The sequence below is a fragment of the Vulpes vulpes genome, chromosome 2, assembly GCF_048418805.1.
Source record: "Vulpes vulpes isolate BD-2025 chromosome 2, VulVul3, whole genome shotgun sequence".
Lineage (NCBI taxonomy): Eukaryota > Metazoa > Chordata > Mammalia > Carnivora > Canidae > Vulpes > Vulpes vulpes.
In genome coordinates this window covers 40,745,079-40,770,301 of record NC_132781.1, presented here as the reverse complement: position 1 = coordinate 40,770,301, position 25,223 = coordinate 40,745,079, and the positions used below count along the sequence as shown (strand labels likewise).

Below are 25,223 nucleotides of genomic sequence, written 5' to 3'. Positions count from 1 at the left end.
AAATCAGCAAAGTGCCAATCTGAATGTGCCACACTTAATAGGCTCCTTGGACTCCCACCTTCTTGGACTAAGTCCTCTGCAGTATTAACTCCATGCTCTATGAGCTTCTGGCAGTCATCTAGAGGTTTAATGGTTTCCTGTTCAATGGTATCCACCTCTTGCAAAAGGGTTACCAATCGCTCATCCAGGAGCTTCCCAAGAGTTCCCTTTAAATCATTAAAATGCTGTTTGAGGACATCTCTTGTCTGTGATGCACTCTCTTTGATCTGAAAAGGAAGAACATAAAAACTCAGAATAAGAATCCTAGAAAAGGCTAATCCATGGGCATCACCCAAAATCTCAAGGCACTACACAACAATCATCTTCCATTTGTTGATAAATGGAATGAGATTCATTTGCACAAATTTGCAGAAATGCATAGTACTGGCCTTCAGATATACAGAATGGGCTCAAACCCTGGTTCCATCGCTCACAAACTACATCAATTTGGTCATGTTAAGTAAGCACTCCACACCTCAATTTCCTTACTTGTCATATGAATATGCTTACTTCATGGAGTTGCTGTGAAGATTAAATAATCTATGTACTATACTTGGTAAAATAAGTGGCACATTGTTGTTCCCAATTTAAAAAAAAAATGTCAGAAAATATTATTATCTGCATAAAGTAGTTCTTGGCCAGGATGAGCACTGGGTGTTATGCTATATGCTGGCAAATTGAACTCCATTAAAAAAATACACCAAAAAAAAAAAAAAAAAAAAAAGTAGTTCTTAGCAACAGGTTTCAGTACAAAAACATTTTTTAAATTAAAATTAAGGGGGGATTAAAATTCATCTTGATAAAAGCAGTATATGGTAAATTAGAAAGCCATAATACAGGGGTGCCTGGTGGCTTAGTCGACTGAGCATCTCACTCTTACTTTCAGCTTGGGTCATGATCTCAGAGTCATGATATTGAGCCCAGCCCTATGCTGGACTCATACTGAGTGTGAAGTCTGTTTGAGAGTCTATCTCTCCTTCTCCCTAACCCCTGCTACTCTGCACTTCTCTCTTAAAAAAAAAAAAAAATCATAGAAAGCCATAATACCAAAAAAAGAAAAAAAAGAATCACCTAGTGGATAAAATGCCCTCATTATGCTAAAAGAAAGCTAGGAATTTATTTAAAATTCAAAGAGGCTCATAGAAGGCAGAAAATGTTCACAAAACCATACTTCTTAGACAACATTTTAATCTTTTTTGAGTCCTGTTCCTCTTTGCAAGTCTCAATGAGAGACTTACAAACCCTCTCTTCCCAGTAAAATGAAAAATACATATCATTAAAAAATTAATTTAATTTCAGAAGTTACAAATTCTTTCATATCTCAACCATGGTTTGCCTGCAGCAGTAATTCTGAAACTTGGTTTGCAGAAGAATCATGTAGGCTGCCTGATATAACTTAGATTGCAGGGCTCCATCCCAGACCTACTGATCTAGATCCTCTGAGGAGGGCTGGAGTGTATGGATGGAGTTCTCATGTTTCGCAAGTACACCGTGATTTTGTAGCCCATACTTTGAGAAACACTGCCCTCAGGTCCACAGAGCCCAGATTAACAGCTGCTGTTCTGTGAGATATGATAGAGAAATCTTTACAGGTCACGCATATTTTGAAAACAAACCAGTTGTCTACACAGATACAACTTTTTTTTTTTTTTGAAGAATATAAACACATAATTCACTCTCACTTAACAGGAAAATTCTAACAAAAGCCAAAAAGTTGAATCAAAATAAACACATACTTTACTTTGTAGATATTGCCATATTAGTTTCATAATGACACATCACATTTACTACTCTAACCCTTTTGCTAACTTTATCTAAGAGTGCTTGAAGTCCAAGAGGATCCACAAAGCACAGAACTTCAATAGTTAACAGAGAAATTTAGAAATTTTTCTATTTATTCTCTAATACTAAATTTATTTTTTAAAGATATTATTTCTTTATTCATGAGAAACACAGAGAGAGGGGCAGAGACATAGGCAGAGAGAGAAGCAGGCTCCTCGCAAGGAGCCCAATGTGGGACTCGATTCCTGGGCCCAGGATCACGCCCTGAGCCAAAGGCAGATGCTCAACTGCTAAGCCATCCAGGATCCCTCTAATACTTTTTTTTTTTTTAAGATTTTATTTATTTATTCATGAGAGAGACAGAGAGAGAGAGAGAGGCAGAGACACAGGCAGAGGGAGAAGCAGGCTCCATGCTGGGAGCCTGACGTGGGACTCGATCCCGAGTCTCTAGGATCACACCCTGGGCTGAAGGCAGCACTAAACCACTGAGCCACCCGGGGCCGCCCCAGGATCCCTCTAATACTAAAGTTAAAAAGCAGAATACAAAATTGTTTTCCAGAAATGTTCACAACCATATTAAAAACAAAAGAGGTCTATGCTCAAGGAATACAAAGTAATACAGAGGGGAAAAAAAAGGGAACAGTATGGCTGAAGTGACAGGATCAGGTAGCATGGATGGCTCAGTGGTTTAGCGCCGCCTTTAGCCCAGGGCGTGATCCCTAGAGACCCGGGATCAAGTACCACATTGGGCTCCTTGCATGCAGCCTGGTTCTCCCTCTGCCTGTGTGCCCCACCCCTCTCTCTTGGATAAATAAATAAAATCTTAAAAAAAAAAAAAAAAAAAAAGAAGTGAGAGGATCATGGAAATAATTTTTTCTCCTTTTGACGATAAGTTATAATAGTGTGTGTGTAGTAAATGAAGGAATTCCTTAAATCAGAGCGAAAAAGAGAGACCCTAATATAAGTTTAATTAACTAGTCTCTGTATAATTACTAGGGTACTTCTATGAAATAAATCTCAGACAAAATTTAAAAAGAAAAGGGATGGGGGCTGTACTCAAAATGTTTAGGTTCATTACTCATCTATGGGGTCCTTAAAAATTAGGCCGTAACATACACAGCACCTGGCAAGTAAATGTTGTTGAATAAAAATGAAGTTAATTGTGTACGTTTTTAAAACCTTTTTTAAAAAACCAGGGAGAGGGCAGCGCGGGTGGCTCACGGTTTAGCACTGCCTTCAGCCCAGGGCCTGATCCTGGAGATCCGGGATCGAGTCCCATGTTGGGTTCCCACATGGAGCCTGCTTCTCCCCCTGCCTGTGTCTCTGCCCCTCTCTCACTCTCTCTCTCTGTGTCTCATGAATAAATAAACAAAATCTTTGGGGGGGGAAAAAAAAAAAAAACAGAGAGAGGGCATCCCAGGTGGCTCAGTGGTTCAGCTCTGCCTTCAGCCCAGGGTGTGATCCTGGAGACTCAGGATCAAGTCCCACGTCAGGCTCCCTGCATGGAGCATGCTTCTCCCTCTGCCTATGTCTCTGCCTCTCTCTCTCTCTCTCTCCCTCTCTCTCTTTCTCTCTGTGTCTCTCATGAATAAATAAATAAAATCTTAAAAAAAAAAAAAAAACAGGGAGAGAATGCCTTATGATTTTGATACATCATCCGGAATATTGTTAGAAATGCAGATTGTGGGGATCCCTGAGTGGCTTAGGGGTTTGGCGCCTGCTTTTGGCCCAGGGCGTAATCGTGGAGTCCCGGGATCGAGTCCACATCGGGCTCCTTGCACCGAGCCTGCTTCTCCCTCTGCCTGTGTCTCTGCCTCTCTCTCTGTGTGTGTGTGTATCTCATGAATAAATAAATAAAATCTTTAAAAAAAAGAGAGAGAAATGCAGATTGTTAGGTTCATCCAGGACTACTGAATCAGAACCTACATATTATTTATTTTTTTAAAGATATTTATGTAAGTATGTGACAGAGCAAGAGAGCACAAGGAAGGGGAGCTACAGAGGGAGAGAAACGGGCTCCCCGCTGAGCAGGGAGCCCAACGTGGGGCTCAATCCCAGGACCCTGGGATCATGACCATAGCTGAAGGCAGATGCTTAACCGACTGAGCCACTCAGGCACCCAGAACCTACATTTTAAACAAGACCCCCAGGTAAATTATGATAGACCTTACAGATACCAAAATAAATGAAGACAACATGTCAAAGCACTGTAATACAGTTCACACTCCCACCACCAAGAGGAAATTCTGCAGTTGAGAAGTATACCAATGAGGTCGTGTCTCACTCTAACGGATACGGCACACACAGGAAGTGCATTGGTTAGGTAAAGTCAGTTTCCTCTTTAGAAAGAATTCAAAAGCTCCTTCAACAGTTTCAGAGATCAGCTATGTTTTGTTTTTGTTTCAGAACCTCAGGGGAAAAAAAAAAAAAAGGAAGTATGTGAACATAAAGCAGTGAGAGGGCCAGCGGAGGGGAGACTCCATTTCCAAATCCACCTCCTACACTTCCAGTGTAAACGTAGTCCCTTTTGTTCATTGAATACCAACTGCTGCTGTTTCATTTGCTTGGCTTTATGAAACTAAATCATGCGGACTTCAATGCTGAGTGGTTTCTTCTTATTTGATATGGTACCATGGTCTATGTGTTCACTGTCAGCTCACTAACTTTACAATGACTCCTGGAGGTGGGTCTCTATTGTCTACATTGAAGAGGGTGAAACTTGAAGAAGTCAAATAACTTTCTCAAGGCTTCATAGTACCAGAAACAGTCTGATTCCACTTTTCCCATTTTCAGGAGTTCCCAGGCAAACCTATCAATTATGTACTGACTGCAAACACTTCCTGCTATAACTTATATTTCTTATCCTTGCATCAAGAATCCTGCAGTTGGGCAGCCCAGGTGGCTCAGTGGTTTAGCGACGCCTTCAGTCCAGGGCCTGATCCTGGAGACTTGGGATCCAGTCCCATGTCGGGCTCCCTGCAAGGAGCCTGCTTCTCCCTCTGCCTGTGCTCTGCCTCTCTCTCTCTGTCTCTCATGAATAAATAAATAAAATCTTAAAAAAAAAAAAAAAAAAGAATCCTGCAGTAGACAACTGCTACCTAGCCAATCTAGGGCAAAACAACTGTGATCATTAGTAACAAAGTAGATTTATGTAGAATACAAATGATATACAACTCAAGGTCTCAAAAAGGAAACTGTCATATACACTGCTTATGCTGATTAATAATATTCAAACCAGTTTTCCACTAAAACCTCTATTGTAGTGTACTTACTGGGGCACCTCAGTTGGGCTTCTGACTCTTATTTCAGCTCAAGTCATGACCTCAGGATTGTGAGATTGAGCCCTGCATCAGGCTCTGCACTCAGTGCAGTCACCTGGGACTCTCTCTCTCTCTCTCTCTCTTTCTCTCTCCCCCTCGGCCCCTCCCCACTGCCCTCACTTGTGCTCTTGCTCTCGTTCTCTCAAATAAATAAATCTTAAAAAAAAAAAAAAAAAAGACCTTACCTCTACTGCAGTTTAATCTAATCCCTAAGCAACTGTATTTTAAAAGTTGTAAAAGGAGGGTGAGTTCATAAAATGTCAAAAAGTAACCAAGTTTTACACATCAATACTAAGGCTTACAAAAAAAAGCCTAGTAAACATATACTTCATAGCCTTTCAAGACAACGGTGCCTGACATATTGTCCTCCAGAGTTAGCTACTAAATAGAGTAGCTACTAAAAAAGTCATAAAGAGTTTAGCTACTAAAAAAGTCATAAAACCTATGTAGAATTTGACTTAAAACATCTGTAGTCTTCAGTGGCTAGACACAGTTCCTATATCAATACAATATAATATAATAGCAAATTTTAGGAAATTAACCAGACTCTCCTCTGTCTCCTGTAAAACATGCATTTTTTTGACTTTATAGAAGAAAATAATTTTTATCTTCCAAGTTTAAGAATTGATTTTCCCAATTGGTAATAAGAAACTAAAACTATTTTTTAAAATATTTTATTTATTTATTTGACAGAGAGAGTGAGCAAGCACAAGCAGGGGGAGCAGCAGCAGGAGAGAGAGTAGGCTCCCCACTGAGCAGAGAGCCCAACACAGGGCTCAAAATAGGACTCCAAGATCACGATCAGAGCAGAAGGCAGACGCTTAACCAACTGGAGTTACCCAGGCACCCCTAGACACTGGCTCGTTCGTTCATTCATTCATTCATTCATTCATTCATTCATTCATTCGAGACACAGAGGGAGAAGCAGGCTGCCTCTGGGGAGCCTGATGTGGGACTCCATTCCAAGACCCCAGGATCACGACCTGAGTCGAAGACAGACACTCAACCACTGAGCCACCCAGCCCCTAGACACTGGCTTTAAACGCTAACGAGAACACAATGATAAAAAATAAAAGACAAAGTAAATATACAAAGTAGTCAACTGAAATAAAAAAACCTAACTAAAATGTTTCTTCTCAGTTTGTGTGAAATGTACTGCATTAGCTACTTGTCTTCACACTGACACCAGGACATTGGTCACTGAAGATAATGATGATGATGATGATGGCAATAAAAACATAGCAATAGCTATCATCTACCAAACACCTACTATGTGCCAGCTATTTACACCCGCGGTCTCATTTAAATGCTACCACAACCCTATGAAGAAAGCATCTGTAGATGAGTAACATACTGGAGAGAGAGATAAACATGCCCACATCAGAAAGCTAGTAAAGTAACAGAATTTGAATTGTATTACTCATTTATGAACCTATAAGTGCTGCTACATTTCCTTCTTGCCTTTCTTACGGTTAGGCTTTTTTTTTTTTTTTTTTTTAAATAATGCCCATTTGAAGACATTCAGAAAGAAAATCTTTATTATATGATTTGGTAGTCTGATACATTAGTGGTCCCCAGTGAACCACGAACCACATGTCCTGATACTCTATCATTGTGCAGTCCACTCCCAAGAATATAGTTGGGCTGTGACGAGCACTTGCAGGCACAAGTGCATAGTTGCTAAGTGGAACAGATGCTGTGGCAGTTCTGGGTCTCAGCCTTCAGAAAACCTAGCAAGTACTGCTTTTACACTTTTGTAAAAAATGTTAAAAAGTGTAAACATTTAACACTTTTTAATTTACACTTTTGAGGGTTCTGGCCCACCACGTAAGATGTCTGGCTACCTTTCTGGAGAGTGGAAGTAGGAGATGAGTGGGAAGGGTGTGAGGATGGGGGGGGGAAACTGGCATCCAGGCCCCGCCATGCCAGCATTCCAACTGAGTTCAGCTGTCACTAAGTCTCCAAACAGGTAAGTGAACATTCTTTCTTGAACATTCCAGCCTTAGCTGCCATCTGATTGCAATTACATGAGTGTTGCAAGCAAAATCAGAACTGCCTAACCAAGCCCCAGTCAAGGCCCAGAATAGTAAGCAAATAAGAGTGCTTTTTAGTCATAACGCTTTGGTACAGTTTATTATGTGGCAACAAATAATCAAACCATATGATAAAACAAAAGTTTAATTCTTGATTATCTACATTAACGAACAGGGTGCATATAATCAAGACCACAAACAATCTAAAAAGAATGCCTACAAAATTACACCCACAACATTCATAAGGGCACTTATTCTATATTTACTGAGGTCTAGTATATGCCAGTAGCTGGGGTTATAAAGATGAAGAAAGCTTGGGCCTAACCTCAAAAAACTGTCATTCTGGTAGAAGAGATAGTTGCCTGCAAACGTAACTACAATAAAATGTATTAAGTTCTTACATAAGTGGCATAGCCACAAACTGCCATCTAAGCTTAAAAAGGACATTCTTCTGGGAAAGACAGTAGAAGAAATTTAAAGAATAAGTTACCATTTGGAGAAGTAGGAGATGTCATCCTAAATAACAGTAATAATTATTGGTTTTATTATAATACAATAATATGTAATTATATATTATACTAATTATATATAATTAATATTATTATGGCTAATATTTATTAAGTGCTTTGTATGTCAGGCATGGTACTAAGCATTTTGAATACATTTCTCATCCTATTATTTTTCTTTTTTGAAGATTGTATTTATTTGAAAGAGAAAACACAAGTGGGGGGAGGGGCAGAGGAAGAGGAGAAGCAAACTTCCCACTGAGCAGGGCCTAACTCAGCTTGACCCCAAGACTCCAGGATCATGACCTGAGAGGAAGGCAGACACAATCGACTGAGTCACCCAGGTGCCCCACATTTCTCATCTTAATTCTCACATTAGGCAAGCAAAGCAGATACTATCCTTACCTTTACCGTATAGATAAGGCAAGAGAGGATCAAAAAAGAGAAGTTACCCAAGGTCTCATGGCTAATAGGAGCAAATGCTAACAAAGTAAAATAATTGCAAACATAAGTGGTTTGTTTGACGTTTTAGATCATAAATTAGCCATATGATTCACCAGATTTATAGTAATAATAGTTTTTCTCTATCAAAATTATATGTATACTATAATTACATTGAAAAAAATATCTACACAGAGAAAACCTGGTACCTCTGTGACATCCACACACTTTTTAATTAACATCACTGATTTTGGGCAGCCCCGTGGCTCAGCGGTTTGGTGCCGCCTTCGGCCCAGGGAGTGATCCTGGAGACCCAAGACCCACATCAGGCTCCCTGCATGGAGCCTGCTTCTCCCTCTGCCTGTGTCTCTGCCTCTCTCTCTGTGTCTCTCATGAATAAATAAATAAAATCTAAAAAAAAACAAAACAAAAAACCCCACACGTCACTGATTTTCGTATTACTGATTCAGAATGCATGTTTTAATTCTTATCTATATCCTTTATATTTCAAGTGAGTTTTGGACTCAACAGGCAACTTTCAGAGCTCCACGTTTAAAGACATTTGTTAAAAGACTTGAGAAAAGATTATTGTAGAGCCAATGTAAACATGTGGTCCTCTGCACACAAATATTATGTGCAGCTTTTTCTTCCCCTTGTCTTGGCTATTGATTATTTAGTTTTGTTTCTAGAGCATTGCTTCCAGTATTTCGGCATACCTAAATCAATATATCTCAGCTTACCACCAACAAATGCTCTGTAAGTTACTAAATGCTCCATATAATACTAAACAAAAGAAAAAATATAGTTATGACGTTGCATATACAGTAGTCCCTCAGTTTTGCAAAATAATATGTCTGGAAGGATACACCAAATGTTAACAGTGGTTGTCAGTAAGTAGTAGAATTATAGGTTATTTTAAAATTATTTCATCTGTTCTTGGTTTTTCCCCAGCTCTAGATTTAACCTTTTCTTAGGACACTACAATAAGTACTACTGCAGTAACATCATTTTCAGACAGATTTTTGGACTGTTTTGAAAATGGGTAACAGAAGGGGAAGTGGGAGATAAGAGAAGCAATAATAGCTCTTTTTTCTTTGCTGAGCTACTAAGACTTCCTGCCTGGCTTTCTGAAATAACTTTTTCCCCCCACTGACTACTAGATCTGTCCCAGTCTTTAACTAGTATAATATGTGTTTTCAAATCCTGTGGGAATAATGATCTATAGGATACATGATATCATATATTAAGAATATCAAGATTGCTAGTTAAATCTTCAAAAAATTGTCTGAAATCAACTATTAAAAAATTGAAAACAAAATACTATATAGACAAATGGTCACATTACAGATGTTACGATATGCTAGGATAAGCACTAGTTTGAGATTATCAATTAGTCATTTGTGTATCATATAATTATCTAACAAACATGATATTTCAAACTATTTTTTTTGAGATTCTTTTTATTTATTCATGAGAGACACAGAGAGAGAGACAGAGACACAGGCAGAGGGAGAAGCAGGGTCCACACAGGGAGCCCGACATGGGAGTCCCCAGGATCAGGCCCTGGGCTGAAGGCGGCGCTAAACCACTGAGCCGGGATGCCCCTGTTTTTGTTTAAAGGAGGCTCTAGGCCTAACCCTGGGCTTAAACTCACAACCGCAACATCAAGATTGCATGCTCTACCAACTGAACCAGCCTCTCAATGTTTTAATCTTGAGGATAAACGACAGCAATTTTTAATAACACATTTATGGTTAAACTATAGAAATCAGTAGAGCTGACAAAATGGTAATGGTATACACTAAGGCAGTGTGCCTCAATTTTTAATGTGCATATGTATCACACTTGACAATCTTATTCAAGTATAGATTATGATTTAGTAGGTCTGGCCTGATTCTTACATTCTTCACAAGCTCTCAGGTCACAGACCACATTTGTGGTAGCAAGGATCAAAAGGACACCACTGGCCAGATCGAGGGAGGCTCCTCACCAAATAGTATCTTAATTAGGTAACAGGATCTGGCCCTTTACTCTGAAAGAGAGGAGACTTGCTTGCTCTCATCAATGCCCCCAAGAGACACTGATTCACTCTAAAAGGCACATGAAGGCCAACACATTCATTTTCTGGTGTGAATTATAACTGTACACAGACTAGAACATTGGTATTTCTCACTTTAGGCACCTCCAGTACCTCAAACTAATCCCCCTTTGATAATGTACAAAATGGAGTTTCTGGATCTGCAAAGTTTAAGGATTAGGCCCCAGGCAATGGCAATGTCATCAAGGTAATGTCTGGCCAGTGAGGCAAGTCTGGCCAGTTGACATCACTATGTGACATCTTTATCAGCTATCTCTACTTAAAAAGAGCAGGAAAGCCAACCCTGTAAAAATAAACAAGTAATGAAAACACAATGGAAGTGAAATCTAAAAATGAATACACAAGAATTTAGGTTTTTCCTATCTGTTTTGTTTTTAGGAGTAGTAGTAGCCAATGACCCACAAACAAAGGGAAGAGTAAATCCATGAAAGCACTGGTCTATTTCCCTCACCATGGTATTTCTAAGACCTAGAAGTATCTCTGACCCATCCAGTAAACATTTATTGGATGAATAAACAAATGAGTATTTAAGGAGGGTGTTAATTTCCTTGGTATTTACATCTTAATACCAAGGATTCCCAGGAACTATAGAGAACTATTCTTAATTATTTCAACACCATTTAGGCCAGACTGGCTGTAAACATTATCTGATTTCCTGAAGACAATGAATGTATCTCTCTAGCCTTTAACTTATTTACACAGTAGAAGTTATAGACTACCCTTGCATTCCTACCAGAACTTCCTTTTTTGTAAAGACAGAGGGCAGGGCCTAAACTTAACCACAAGAGAAGAAACTGCTACATGCTGGCAGTTGTTTTTGACAGAATAACATAAAACATTTTTATTCTTCTTCCTTCTAGATTCCCATAGACATGGTTTAACATGAGACAAATTTCATGAGAGATTTTTCAAGGGTAAGAAACAAAAGCAAAGACAAGAAGTATGCTGAGTGCTCAAAAGGATTAAACAATGAGTTACCATACAACCCAGCAAATCCTAAGTATATATACCAAAAGAACTGACAACATAGCCACATAAAAACTTGTACATGAATGTTCCCAGCAACACTATTCAAAATAGCCAAAAAGTGAAAGTAATCCAATTGGTTATCAATTTATGAATGTATAAATAAGATGAGGTTTGTCCATGCAACAAATATTATTCAACCATAAAAAGGACTGAAGTACTGATACATGTCACCACATGGATGAACCTTGAAAAGATGCTAAGTCAAAGAAGCCAGTCTCAAGGGAGCCACATATTGTATGACTCCATGTATACAAAATGTTCAGAATTTAGGCAAATCCAAAGAGAGAAAGTCATTTAGTGGTTGTCAGGGGCAGAGGGAGTGACGGCTAATGCGTACGGGATTTCTTTTTGGGGTGATGAAAAACGTTCTGTAATTAGTAGTGAAGGTTGCACAATTTTGTAAATATACTAAAAAATGCTGAATTTCACATTTTAAGGCATGAATTTTATGGTATGTAAATTATGTATGAATAAAAAAATCACATGCCAAAAGGAAATAAAATCAGCAAATAAAAAATATACACAAAGGGGAGCATCTCTCCTTTCTGCTCATCTTTCCCCCATGCAGTCTCTGACTATAAAGTCAAATTTTATGTAGCTATTCTGCAAATGACTAGAACCCTAAAAATATCCTAACCACTACACAAAAGCGGCTGCTTATTTTGATAACATTTTTGTAACACAGATCTTCCTTAAAATCCAAGTTGACAAAGGACTTATTCTACAAACCCAATCTGTATACAATCCACTAGAATTAGCTTTGAGGAGAGGTGCCTTGTAACTGGCACTGGCACAAAACACATTTCAGTTCACAAAAGAAAACTACACTATTAGTCTAGTCAGGAGGCAGTATCATCGGGGACCTAACTGTGATGGATGTTCTCTTGGTGTTTTCTGTCTCAAGCCTGAGACAATGGGCCTCAAAAACAAAACAAAAACCCATACTGAACTACACTAACTTATAGGAAAGTATGTCCTGTGTTTACACTAAGTGAATTCAAAATTACACAAGAAATTAGTAAGTACTACTCCCAAGTACTAAACTCATTCATTTAGTGTCAACTTTACTGCTTCTTAGTTGCAGATGCAGTTGAATACAGAAGATATCTTATCCGGCTGAAACATTAGTCATAGAATAAGAGATACTTTAATCTCTTCTGAAACAATGTCCTAGTTTAGAACCTCTATTTCAAAACAGCAGAAAGAATAATGCAGAGGTTTTCAAAAGGAAATCAAGATGAATACACTGGAAGGCCATGAAAAGCATTCACTGAATTGGATTTTGCTCCCAGTTTACTACTAAATAGGTGCCTGGCCTAGAGGAGCTCTACAAGGTTTTCAAAATACATAAAACCTAGAACAACAAAAAAAAAAACAACCTAGAACATGCCAAGAATTCTTAATGGATGAAAATATCAAAGGCACCGTTTTCACAACACTATTCTATCAGTTGTACATTTTCAGATTCTGTGCAGCATGGGAGTTACTAGAATGACAATATAGACCAAGTGCCGGTGCCTGGCTGGCTTAGTTGGAAGAACATGCAGTTTTTGATCTCGGGTTTGGAGTTCGAGCCCTACATGGGATGTAGAGATTATAAAGAGAAAATCTAAAAAAAAAAAAAAAAAAAAAAAAAAAAAAGGTTGTGATATACAGAAAAATCCCATTCACTCAAATGATGCATGGATTCGTGCTCAAACGATTCCACTCAGGTGGAACCCTACTCAAAGAGACTTTATGAAGCCCCTGCATTAAGAGTTGCTTGAGGGGATCCCTGGGTGGCGCAGCGGTTTGGCGCCTGCCTTTGGCCCAGGGCGCGATCCTGGACACCCGGGATCGAATCCCACGTCGGGCTCCCGGTGCATGGAGCCTGCTTCTCCCTCTGCCTGTGTCTCTGCCTCTCTCTCTCTGTGTGGCTATCATAAATAAATAATAATAAAAATAAAATTAAATTAAAAAAAAAAAGAGTTGCTTGAGGATTATCTGTCTTATTGCACATCGGCAGTGGGTTCTATCTCTCCTCTGTATACGTTCCGGGGTGTTCCTTTACCTTTGATAACCATGTCCCCACAGAACAGATAACGCTGTCGCTTGAAAGTACAGTTCGCTTTATGACTTTATAGCACTCCTTTCTTTAAATCTGTTTCTCCATTTCCCTACACTTTGGTACTCTCAAACGTGTGCTCAAGAGTATTTCAATTTCCCTCTTTTGCCCTTCCGACACAGCTCCAGCTTCAAATTCTAAAACATCTAGAATAGGGTTAAATGTTTTTTTGCTTTTTTTTTTTTTTAATGCACTCAAGATTACACGAGACCATGAAGTACTACTTTCAAGCATCAATCCCATTCATTTGGTGTTAACTCTGCTGCTTCTCAATTCCCCCGTGTCTGCCTCTAGTCCTCCCCTTACCATGTCCCATCCAGGCCCCTAAGGTCTCCTGCGTCCGCAGGGCAGGCTTTCCCGAAGGACCCCCACCTCCTCCAGCTCTCCGCAGTCCTCAGCGCCCCGGGTGACGCCCTGGGTGCTAGCTCGGCTCCCTGGCTCTCCCCGCCTCCACCCCAGCCCCATCACCGCCCCGCGCGCGCCGTTTGGGGGCGCCCCTCACCCTCTCCCAGGAGCCCCCAAACTGGTCTCGTCCCCTTGAGACTCCTCCCCCTCCCCGCCCGCGGGGTCCCCGGCCCCCGGAGCCCCCCTAGCCCTCCGCCCCGCCGCCGGGCGCGGCCCTCCGACCTGCCTCCGCGCCTCCCGCAGCCCCTGCAGCCTCTGGCCCAGCTCCCGCCGGTAGCTCTGCGCCGCCTCCACGCTCTCCCGGGCCTCCTGCAGCAGCAGCTCGGGCTCCAGCTCCATCGCCCCCTCGTCCGGCCGCGCGGCCGGCGGCTGCGGGCGCGGCTTCCCCACTGTCCCGGGCGCCGGCAAGCGGGGCCGGCGCGACCACGCGCAGGCGGAAGCACCGCCCCACCCCGCCCCACGCCCGCCTGATTGACAGCCGCGCCCGCTCCTGGCGCGAGCCGCCTCCGGGTCCTAGCGCCGACCTCGCCGAGCCCACGCGGCCGGGGCCTTGTTCCAGCGCAGCGCGTGAGCGCGGTGCTGCTCGTCCAGACACGCTCGGGGGCAGGGAAAGATCGGTAACTACGCCCCGCGGGGTGCTGCCCGCATCTTCTCTCGTTCAGGCCTCACTACCAGCCCCCCTTGCGTCTCCATTTCACGGAGCAGGAAACACAGAGGGGGCAGTCAAGCCGCAAGTATTTAAACTCAGATGGCTTTTTTTTTTTTTTTAAGATTTTGGTTTTTTATTCATGAGAGACACAGAGAGAGAGGCAGAGACACAGGCAGAGGGAGAAGCAGGCTCCAAGCTGGGAGCCCGAGGTAGGACTCGATCCCAGGTCTCCAGGATCAGGCCCTGGACACCTAAGGCAGGTGCCAAACTGCTGAGCCACCCGGGCGCCCCTCAGGTGTCTCTTAAATCGTCGCCGCCGTACCTCCCTAGCAAAGGAGGGTCCTTCAAGCAGCAGGCGTCTCAGAAGGTCACTGTGAACCAGGCACCCCGCTCACAGGGTCAGGCAAGAGCTCACCACCCAGAAGGTCGCAGTCCAACGAGGGAGCCAGGACGATGACCAGCAGAGGTACAACAATCTGGCCAGAAGAGCAAGCTGGCTGTTAGCAAGCTTTTCCTGTAAGGGGGCAAGTGGTAAAACTTGGGAGCTAGGTGGGCCATCCCGTCTCTCTTGCCTTGTCGGGGGCAAATGAGCGTGACCCTGTGCATATAAAACCTTATGGATACAGATGTGAACTTCACATAATTTTCCTGTGTCACAAAATATTCTTAGCACCTTTTTAAAGCTATTTAAAAATAAGAATAGGGGTTCCTGGGTGGACCAGTCAGTTAAGCAGCTGACTCTTGATTTTGCTCAGGTCCTGATCTCAGGATTTTGAGATAGAGCCCTGCAAAGGATGCTCAGAGGGGGTCGGCTTGAGATCCCCTCTATCACTCCCTCTCTCCCTCCCCCCACTTGGGCTCTCAATCTCTCTCTCTCTCTCTCTCTCTCTCTCTCTGTCCCTCATAAATAAAATCTTTCAAATAAAAAAAGCAGTAGGTCAGATTTGGCCAGGGCTGTTGTTTCCTGACCCCTAGCCTAGGATGTTAGAGCTGAAAGTTGGCTTAGCCAGGAAACAGAGACAGAGCGTGTTTTGCTAATTTTACACAACAAATCTGTATTAAAAGCTAGATTGCAGTTTTCCTGGGCAGAATAAAGCTCTTTCTACAACACTATTTTGTGCTAAGTAAATGACACTTGGAACTAGAGAAATTTTAAAAAGGGAAGCACTACTGGAAAAAATGGGAAATTAGCTTTATCTTGAAGGTAGAGTAGTTGAGCACTTAGTAAATACTCAACAAATGCCTGTAGAATAAATCAAGGTATTAGCTAAACAAAAGGGATGTGGAACGGTACTCTAGATAGGACAAAACTAAGGAAAGGTATAGGTCTTGGTAATAGTAATATAAGAAAGAAGGGACAGACCACTTTGGGGAGGTGAAACGGAATAACGTACTGGGAGATGAAGTTAAAGAAGAATAAGGGCCATGGAGTTCAGGTTAAGAAGTTTTGACTTTAGGCATTCCAGGTGGTTCAGCAGTTTAGTGTCTGCCTTCAGCCCAGGGCATGATCCTGGGGACCCAGGATCGAGTCCCACATCGGGCTCCCTGCATGAAGCCTTGCATGGAGCCTGCTTCTCCCTCTGCCTGTGTCTGCCTCTCTGTCTTTTGTAAATATATAAATAAAATCTTAAAAAAAAAAAGTTCTGACTTTAATGAATAGACATTAAATGTTTTTGCAAGTGCATTGACATTTACAAAGCAATGCTTTAGGAAGATAAATGGTAGGGATGGCATTTGGGTGTATCTAAAGATAAAGTAGGGGAGGGGTGCCTGGGTAGCTGTCAGTTAAGCATCCAACTCTTCGTTTTGACTTAGGTCATGATCTCAGGGTCGGGAGATGGGGCCCTGTGATGGCTCCATGCTCAGCAGGGAGTCTGCTTGTTTCTCTCTCTCTTCTCCCCTCCCCCAATCCCTCTCTCAAATAAAGAAATAAAAACTTAAAAATAAAGATAAAGTAAGGTTGGCAATAGTAAATTCTCAATAAATACTTGTTCAGTGAAATGAAAATACGTAGGAAAGATGGATGGAGTGGTAAACAAGGAAAGACCACAGGCATTAATTAGTCCAGCTATGATAGGATAGAGGCTTGAATTAGGATGTTGACCTTTACAGAGGTTTGACAGTAAAGCAGAGGAAAAGATAGTTAACTACTTCAAGGGAATAGGAGGGTTTAGTTAAAGAAACAGGACTTACTGAATGATCTTGAACACAGTGTGTTCTGTGTGCTCTCTAAAGCTAACTGAATAGAATTGGATCCCACCCCGGAAGACTTTACTATGTGAAATTTTTTTAAAATTTTTTTTTTAAGATTTTATTTATTTGTTCATGAGAGACAGAGAGAGAGAGAGAGAGAGAGGCAGAGACGCAGGCAGGGGGAGAAGCAGGCTTCAAGCAGGGAGCCTGATATGGGACTTGATCCCATGAATTTTGATCCCATGAATTTTGGTCTCATTCAACTTCATTTCCTTGACCTGATAGGAGACAAGAAATATGTATGTATGTATGTATGTATGTATGTATGTATTTAAGGTTTTATTTATTTATTCATGACAGGCCCACAGAGTGGGAGAGAGAGAGGCAGAGACACAGGCAGAGGGAGAAGCAGGCTCTGTGCAAGGAACCTGATATGGAACTCGATCCCGGGTCTCCAGGATCCGGCCCTGGGGTGAAGGTGGCGCTAAGCTGCTGAGCCACCCCGGCTGCCCAAAAATATGTATTTAATATAGCCACATTATACAGAAAAATGATACAAAGAAAACTGAAGAAAATCTTGTGAAACCACTCCTCCCGGGCTTAAAATTTTTGGATGTTTTGTTTTAAACTTTAGAGCAAAGTAAATAGTCTGGTCATTAACTGGAGGATTGATCTAGAGGTGGCAATGATAGAAGCCAGCAGGCCAGCAAGCAGAGTTTTACATAGTTTTTTTTTTTTTTTAATATTTTATTTATTTATTCATGAGAGACACACAGAGAGAGAGAGAGAGGCAAAGACACAGGCAGAGGGAGAAGCAGGCTCCATGCAGGAGCCCGATGTGGGACTCCATGTGGGACTCAATCCCGAGACTCCAGGACCACGCCCCGGGCCAAAGACGGGTACTAAACTGCTGAGCCATCCAGGGATCCCCAAGTTTTACATACTTTTATCTCCTTTGCATCACACTGGTCTAGAATCGACTTTTCAAGTTTACCCAGAGGTGAGCAGGTTCAGGGTCACAAGCTCCTCCTGCTAATAAGACTTATAAGAAACAAAGCAACTTGCTTAGTTATTTAGTTACAAGAATGATATAATTGCTTGGAAGATTACAACAGCTGGGAAATCAAGTTGTAACCAGAGAGTTGTTTGGTAAACATGGGTTCAGTCCAGAATACTTTGGTTATCTGGTGAGCCAAGGCTTCCTCTCCCCTCTCTCCAGCCTTTGCTCAGAAAGCTTCTAACTGTATTGGGCACACACTGACATTTTTCTTCTTAGTCTCTTAGCTCCCCTGTTTGCACACTTAAAACTATTAACACATCCTTTAGAATCAACTGGCTATAATTAAGTAAGTCTTAGTACATAGTTTTGTTTTTTGGTTTTTTTTCAGATTTTATTTATTTATTCACAAGAGACACACAGAGAGAGAGGCAGAGACACAGGCAGAAGGAGAAGCAGGCCCCATGCAGGGAGCCTGATGTGGGACTCGATCCTGGGACTCCAGGATCACACCCTGGGCCAAAGGCAGGCTGTGAACTTCACAGCCTCTCTCCCTGTGTCTCTGCCTCTCCCTCTCTCTCTTTGTGCGCGTGACTATCATAACTAAATAAAAAACAAAACAAAACAAAAAAAACACCAAAAAAACCATGAGAGACAGACAGAGGGAGAAGCAGGCTCCATGCAGGGAGCCCGATGTGGGACTCGATTCAGGGACTCCAGGATTACGACCTGAGCTGAAGGGAGGCACCAAACCACTGGGCCAACCAGGTATCCCGAATTTTTTAAAGACTTAAAAAAAAACAAGAACAAAAACAAAAAACACTGGAGGGGTGCCTGGGTGGTTTGGTTTGAATGTCTGGCTTCTGCTCGAGGCATGATCCCTGGATCCTGGGATCAAGTCCTGCATCAGCCTCCCTACAGGGATCCTGCTTCTTCCTCTGCCTGTGTCTCTGCCTCTCTGAGTCTCTCATGAATAAATAAGTAAAATCTTAAAAACACACACACACACACACACACAGGAATTTAACATTGAAACCATATTTCTCAGACTCCCATTCAAGTTTAATCAACTGTCACAATGATGCCCTTTATAGCAAATGGATCCAGTCCAGAATCATGGGTTGCATTGAATTGTCATAGTTCCTGACAGTGAGTGTCTAATTCATATTGTTATAGGAATTCCTAATATCCTCTTCTCCACTCCCATTTTTTAATTCCCTATTAGTGCCCTGGAGTTTCTTCCTCAATCTCTTACTCCCTTCTTTTTTTTTTTTTTTAATAAATGAGCAATGCCCAGTTTTATGACACTGAGCATTGTTGCTCTTCATACTCTTTCTTTTTATTTATTTATTTATGATAGTCATACAGAGAGAGAGAGAGGCAGAGACACAGGCAGAGGGAGAAGCAGGCTCCATGCACCGGGAGCCCGACGTGGGATTCGATCCCGGGTCTCCAGGATCGCGCCCTGGGCCAAAGGCAGGCGCCAAACCGCTGCGCCACCCAGGGATCCCTCTTACTCCCTTCTTAATGGAAATCTGATACCCAGCTCCCTCCTTCCCACCTGCCTCATCAGTCATTTCTCTCAATTTGTGGCACAGGAGCTTGGGAGCGGGTGGAAAACAAGCTGCAGGTAAAAAGATGAAGGCAAAATTCCCTCTGTGGATAGGCTGGCATGTCAGAGCCAAGGCTGAGAATATACACATGCTAATACATTTTGGTTTTGTCAGTCTTTCCTGAGTTTACCTCAATGGCTTCTTGATTTATTCAGTTTCTAAAATATCTTTATATATATATATATATATCTTTTACACCGGTCAGTTATACCTTGAGTCTCCCTAATATTCCTGTCTGTGACTTCTTTCATCTTGCATTCTTTCTTTTTTAAGAATTTATTTATTTATTCATTTGAGAGAGAGAGCATGCATGCCCAAATGGGGGAAGGAGCAGAGGGAAAGGGAAAGAATCTCAAGCAGACTCTGCAGTGAATGAAGAGCCCCACATAAGGCTCAATCCCACACCCCTGAGATCATGGCCTAAGCGGAAACCAAGAGTAGATGCTCAACTGACTGAGCCACCTACATGCTCCTCATCTTGCACTCTTTTTTTTTTTTTTTTTTTTTAAGATTTTATGTATTTATTGGACAGAGCAAGAGCGTGAAGAAGCAGGGGTGAGGGCAGAGGGAGAGGGAAAAGCAGGCTTCCCAGTGAGCAAGAGCCCCATGTGGGGGACTCAATCCTCAGACTCACAATCTGAGCCAAATGCAGACCTTTAACCAGGTGAGCCACCCAGGTGCCCCACTTTGCATTCTTTATAATACTTTCACTTACAAGTTATAGGAAACTCAAACTACTTTCAACAATAAAGGGGATTCATTTATTCACTAAAATATGGTATAACTGAAAAAGTTTTAGAGTCTTTTTAATTCAGAGGTCAGAATTCCCAACTCTTTTCTCTGCCATTAAGTACCATTACTTTATTTTAAGGATGTTTAATCTTATCCACCTTCTGGAAAGAGTGCAAGGACCTCTTTCTGGAGCTAAATTAGTAATGCAAACATGCTTATCTCACAGGGGCACCCCGAGATCTCTTGGAATGTTACATTTCCAGGATGGCCTATACTAGGTCACATGCCCACCTTTGAACCCATAACTGTGGCCAGAAAGTGGAATTATACAGATTAGTTTCCAAGGATCCAGAACGGGGGATGGAATTGACCAAGTGGAGGAAGTGTGTACATCAGAATAACAATAGTAATGGTTATCAAGAGAGGGGATATAATATTGGGGAGAAAATGACATCTTCCACTGCCTTTCCATGTACTGACTACAACATGTCACCTCAAAAAAGTGCTGAAATTGAAGTTAAGAGGCTTAGCTAAATGCTAACTTTGAAAACATCTCTGAGCTAGTTTCTCCTTTTTTTTTTTTTTTAGTTTCTCCTTTTTTTAAAAGTAACCTCTACCTCCAATATGGTGCTCAAGCTCACAACTCTGAGATCAAGAATGCTATGCTCCTGACTGAGCCAGCCAGGTGCCCCTGTGAACTACAGTTTCTACTATAAATTGGCAATAACATAAATGTCTTCCTCACAGAGTTGGTGTAAAGTCTGAATAATGTGGCCGTCGATGTAAAAGCACACATTCATTTACAAAACCTTTAAAGAGTACAAGGTATATGTTTGGCATGTCAGGGCTCCATGATCAGTGTGGAGTCGGCTTCAGATTATCTCTCTCCCTCTCCCTCCCTCCGCCCCTCTCTACCCCTCTCTATCTCTCTAATAAATAATCTTATTTTTAAAAAAGGTTTTATTTATTTATTCATCACACACACACACACACACACACACACACACACACGGACGCAGAGACACAGGCAGAGGGAGAAACAGGCTCTCTGTAAGGAGCCCAATGTGGGACTCGATCCTGGACCCCAGGATCACGTCCTGAGCCAAAGGCAGATGCTCTCTAATAAATAATCTTAAAAATTGTTTTAGTCACTTAAAAAAAACTGCAACCCCTATTCTGATATTCCTTTTCTTATCCTACTTCCTGCATTTTTTTCTCCCTAGTATTGATCCCTGTCTTACCATATATGTTACTTAATAATCATTTTTATTGCGTGTCTTTTCCAATTTGAATATAAACTCTAAAGGGAGTTTGTTTTGTTTATATCTGCTTCCTTTATAGCTGGAGTAAATCAGGCACTCAATAGCATTTATTGGATGGATGGATGGATGGATGGATGAATGGATGGATGGGTGGATGGATAGCACAGCACATGACAGTGAGGTATGAGACCTAAGAAAAAGGGACATCAGTCAAAATTAGCGTTAGTTATTGCAGGTTCATTGCCCTATTCCATGCACTTAGGTGATGCCTCCCCACTGCTTCCACAATTGCAGGCGATACACCACTCCCCCCCGCTTCCAAAGAGATTGGAGGACAAAATGAATGCTCCCAGAGGAAAGCCCTTCACCTATTAACCTTGGGAAGTTCTCCAATGTAAATGCCAGCTCATCTGATCAATCCTATTGTAGGGAACTGCACCCCACTGAGTCTTACCCATGGTGAAAACCTTCAATTAGCTTTAACCATTAAAAAAAAAAAAACAGCTTTATTGAGTATAAATGATTTGCAATAAACTGCAAATGAACTTTTTCATGATACCTATTAAACCATCACCAAGATAAACATTTTCGCCACTCCCCAGAGTTTCCATATAATCCATTCCTCCTTCAACTTCTAAACTCAGGTAAGGACAGATCTGCTTTCTGTCATTAGGGGTCAATTTGCGTTTTCTCAAATTTTAAATAAATGGAGTCATACAGTATGTATTCTTTTTTCATCTGGCTTCTTTTACTCAGTATAAGGATTTTGAGATTCATCTGGGTTTCATGTATTAATAGTTCATTTCTTTTTTATTGCTGATAGTATTCCATGATATGGAGGTATCACACTATATCTATTCATATACCTTTTGATGCAGTATTTTACTATTACAAATAAAGCTGCTATGAACATTTGTTTACAGGTATACAATTCTTTATAATTATATTGGGAAGGTGGGAGGAGAGAAAGAGTAGAGGGTGGTGTTATAAGAGAATTAAATCCTTAACCAACATAAAAGGACATTAACGAGTACTTTTTAAAATTGTTAAATCAAGAAATAGCTGTATAAGCATATTGCTCTATTTAAACATAAGGAGGGACTCCTGGTTGGCTCAGTGGTTGAGCATCTGCCTTTGGCTCAGGGCGTGATCCTGGAATTCTGGGATCCAGTCCCACATTGGGCTCCCTGCATGGAGCCTGCTTCTCCCTCTCCCTATGTCTCTGCCTCTCTCTGCGCGTCTCTCATGAATAAATAAATAGAATCCTAAACAGATTAAAAATAAAATAAACATAAGGAGGTGGGCGCCTGGGTGGCTCAGTTGGTTAAGCAGCCAGCTCTCGGTTTCAGCTCCAGTCATAATCTCAGGGTCCTGGGATCCAGCCCTGAGTCAGGTTCCACTCTCAGTGTGGAGTCGGCTTGGGTTTTTCTCACTCTCTCCCTTTGCCCCTCTCCCTGCTTGTGCTCACACACTTTCTCTCTAAAATAAATAAAAATCTTTTTAAAAAAACAAGGAGATAGGGATGGCTCAGTGGTTGAGTGTCTGCCTTTGTCTGAGGGCATGATCCTGAGGTCCTGGGATTGAGTACCACATCCAGCTCCCCCCAGGGAGCCTGCTTCTCCCTCTGCCTGTGTTTCTGCCTATCTCTCTGTGTCTCTCATGAATAAAAAAAATAAAATTAAAAAAACACACCCACACAAGGAGATATTTATAGTGATAGAAGAGTTTTGAAAGTGACTGCCTCTGGAAAATTATACTATATGAGATAGAAATCAGCTCTTTTTGAGGCATGGGACTGGCTCAGTCAGTAGATCATGTGACTCTTGATCTCAGGGTGGCGAGTTCAAGCCCTACACTGAGCATAGAGCCTACTTTATTTCTTTATTTTTTTAAAAAAATATTTATTTGTTTATTTATGATAGACATAGAGAGAGAGAGAGAGAGGCAGAGACACAGGAGGAGGGAGAAGCAGGCTCCATGCCGGGAGCCCGAGGCGACTGGATACCAGGACTCCAGGATCGCACCCCGGGACAAAGGCAGGCGCTAAACCGCTGAGCCACCCAGGGATCATAGACCATACTTTAGAAAGAAAAAAGCAGGGATCCTGGGTGGCTCAGCGGTTTAGTACCTGCCTTTGGCCAAGGGTGTAATCCCGGATCAAGTCCCACATCAGGTTCCCTGCATGGAGCCTGCCTCTTGCTCTGCCTCTCTCTCTCTCTCTGTGTCTCTCATGAATAAATAAAATCTTTAAAAAAGAAAAAAAAAAAAAGAGAGAGAAAGAAATGAGCTCTTTTTATTTTTAAGATTTATTGATTTATTTTAAAATATTTTATTTATTTATTTATGAGAGACAGAGAGAGAGAGAGAGAGGCAGAGACACAGGCAGAGGGAGAAGCAGGCTCCATGCAGGAGCCTCATGCAGGACTTGATCCCGGGTCTCCAGGATCCTGCCCTGGGCTGAAGGGGGCGTTAAACTGCTGAGCTACTGGGGCTGCCCTATTGATTTATTTTAGAGAGAGAGCGAGTATGAGCAGGAGAAGGACAGAGGGAGAAGGAGAGGGCGAGGATCTCAGGCAGACTCCCCACTGATCATGGAGCTTGACCCTGAGATCATGACCTGAGCTGAGATCACGTTGGACACTTCACTGACTGAGCCACCTAGGTGCCCCAGCTCTTTTTTGATAGTAAGTTTTGTAATGCTCTTTGTCATTTGTTAACTAAATGCAGGCATGACTTTGATAAATATAAAAATTTTTATTTATTTATTTATTTATTTATTTATTTATTTATTTATTTGAGAGAGAGAGAGAGAGAGCAAGAGCACAAATGGGGGCAGAGGAAGAGGGAGAAGCAGACTACCCACTGTGCAGGGAGCCCAACATGGGGCTCGATCCCAGGACCATGGGAATGTCCATGACCCAAGCGGAAGGCAGATATTCAACAGACTGAGCCATCCAGGTGCCCTGATAAATATAAAAGTTAATAATTTTTAAAAGTAGGGGTGGGGTGCTTGGGTGCTTAGTTGGATAAGCCTGGGACTCTTGATTTCAGCTCAGGTCATGATATGCCTTGTGATGGGCTCTGCCCTCGGCGAGGAGTTTGCTTGTCTTTCTGCCTCTACTCCCCCTACCTTCTCTCTCTTAAATAAATAAATAAATCTTTAAAAGTAGGGGAAGATAATAAAAAAACCCCATGGACACATTGTAAATGCTAAATTGCTATACAAATGTGAATATTTATTTAATTTAAAACTTCTAAGTGCCATGAGCTCCTACAGAAGAGTCGTGTAAAATACTAACTCAATGCAAATGCTTAACAAACCAGTACAAAAACAAAACAAACAAACAAAAAACCCAAACCCAGTACAGTTTAAATGCTTAGTAACTGAAAAGAATAAAAAGCACTAGAAATATACCCTGATCATCCAGCAATTCCACTTCTAGGTGTGTCTTCTGGTGAAACATTACATATGTTTAAGGAGACATAGACAAGAGTTTTCACTGACTTGCAGAAACGGAAAATTGGAGACAGCTTAAATGTTCATCACTAAGGAAATGGATAAATAAAATGTGGCTAATTGGATGGAATGCTCAGGAATGAAAGAGTGAATCGGATCTACATGTATCATGGATAGCTTTTGAAAACAATGATGAATGAAAAAAGCAGATTGCTGAGTGATATTTACAGTGTTACCTTTTCTGTAAATAAAGACAACATAAAGATATTTCTATGGATACATATATGTAGGTAAAAGTATAAATGTTTGCAGTGCTACCCACAAAATAGATAGTAATGGCCAGCACCGGGGCCAAGAAGACAGTGAGTTTAGGGGTGGAAGTCAAGGGGACTTTCTATTTTCTCTGTAATCTTCTCATTTATTTCTCATCCTTGTCCTCTTCCTCATCCATCTCCTTGGGCAATGTTCTTACTCTATGGTTAGTAATTTTAAAAAAACAAACCAGGGGACACCTGGGTGGCTCAGTGATTGAGCATCTCTGCCTTTGGCTCAGGGTGTGATCC

General features: G+C 41.6%; 1 protein-coding gene across 1 annotated transcript in view; it reads right to left on the bottom strand.

Annotated features, from left to right (window-relative positions):
• Positions 1-14,196, bottom strand: part of CRLF3 (cytokine receptor like factor 3) — a 45,292-nt gene extending 31,096 nt beyond the window's left edge. The window contains exons 1-2 of the mRNA XM_026016123.2: positions 13,980-14,196; positions 59-266 (exon numbers count right to left, since the gene is read on the bottom strand). Coding sequence (XP_025871908.2) covers positions 59-266; positions 13,980-14,096 — 325 coding nt within the window. The 5' untranslated portion in view covers positions 14,097-14,196. The remainder of the gene's footprint in view (positions 1-58; positions 267-13,979) is intronic.
• Between the last annotated feature and the right edge of the window lie 11,027 nt (positions 14,197-25,223).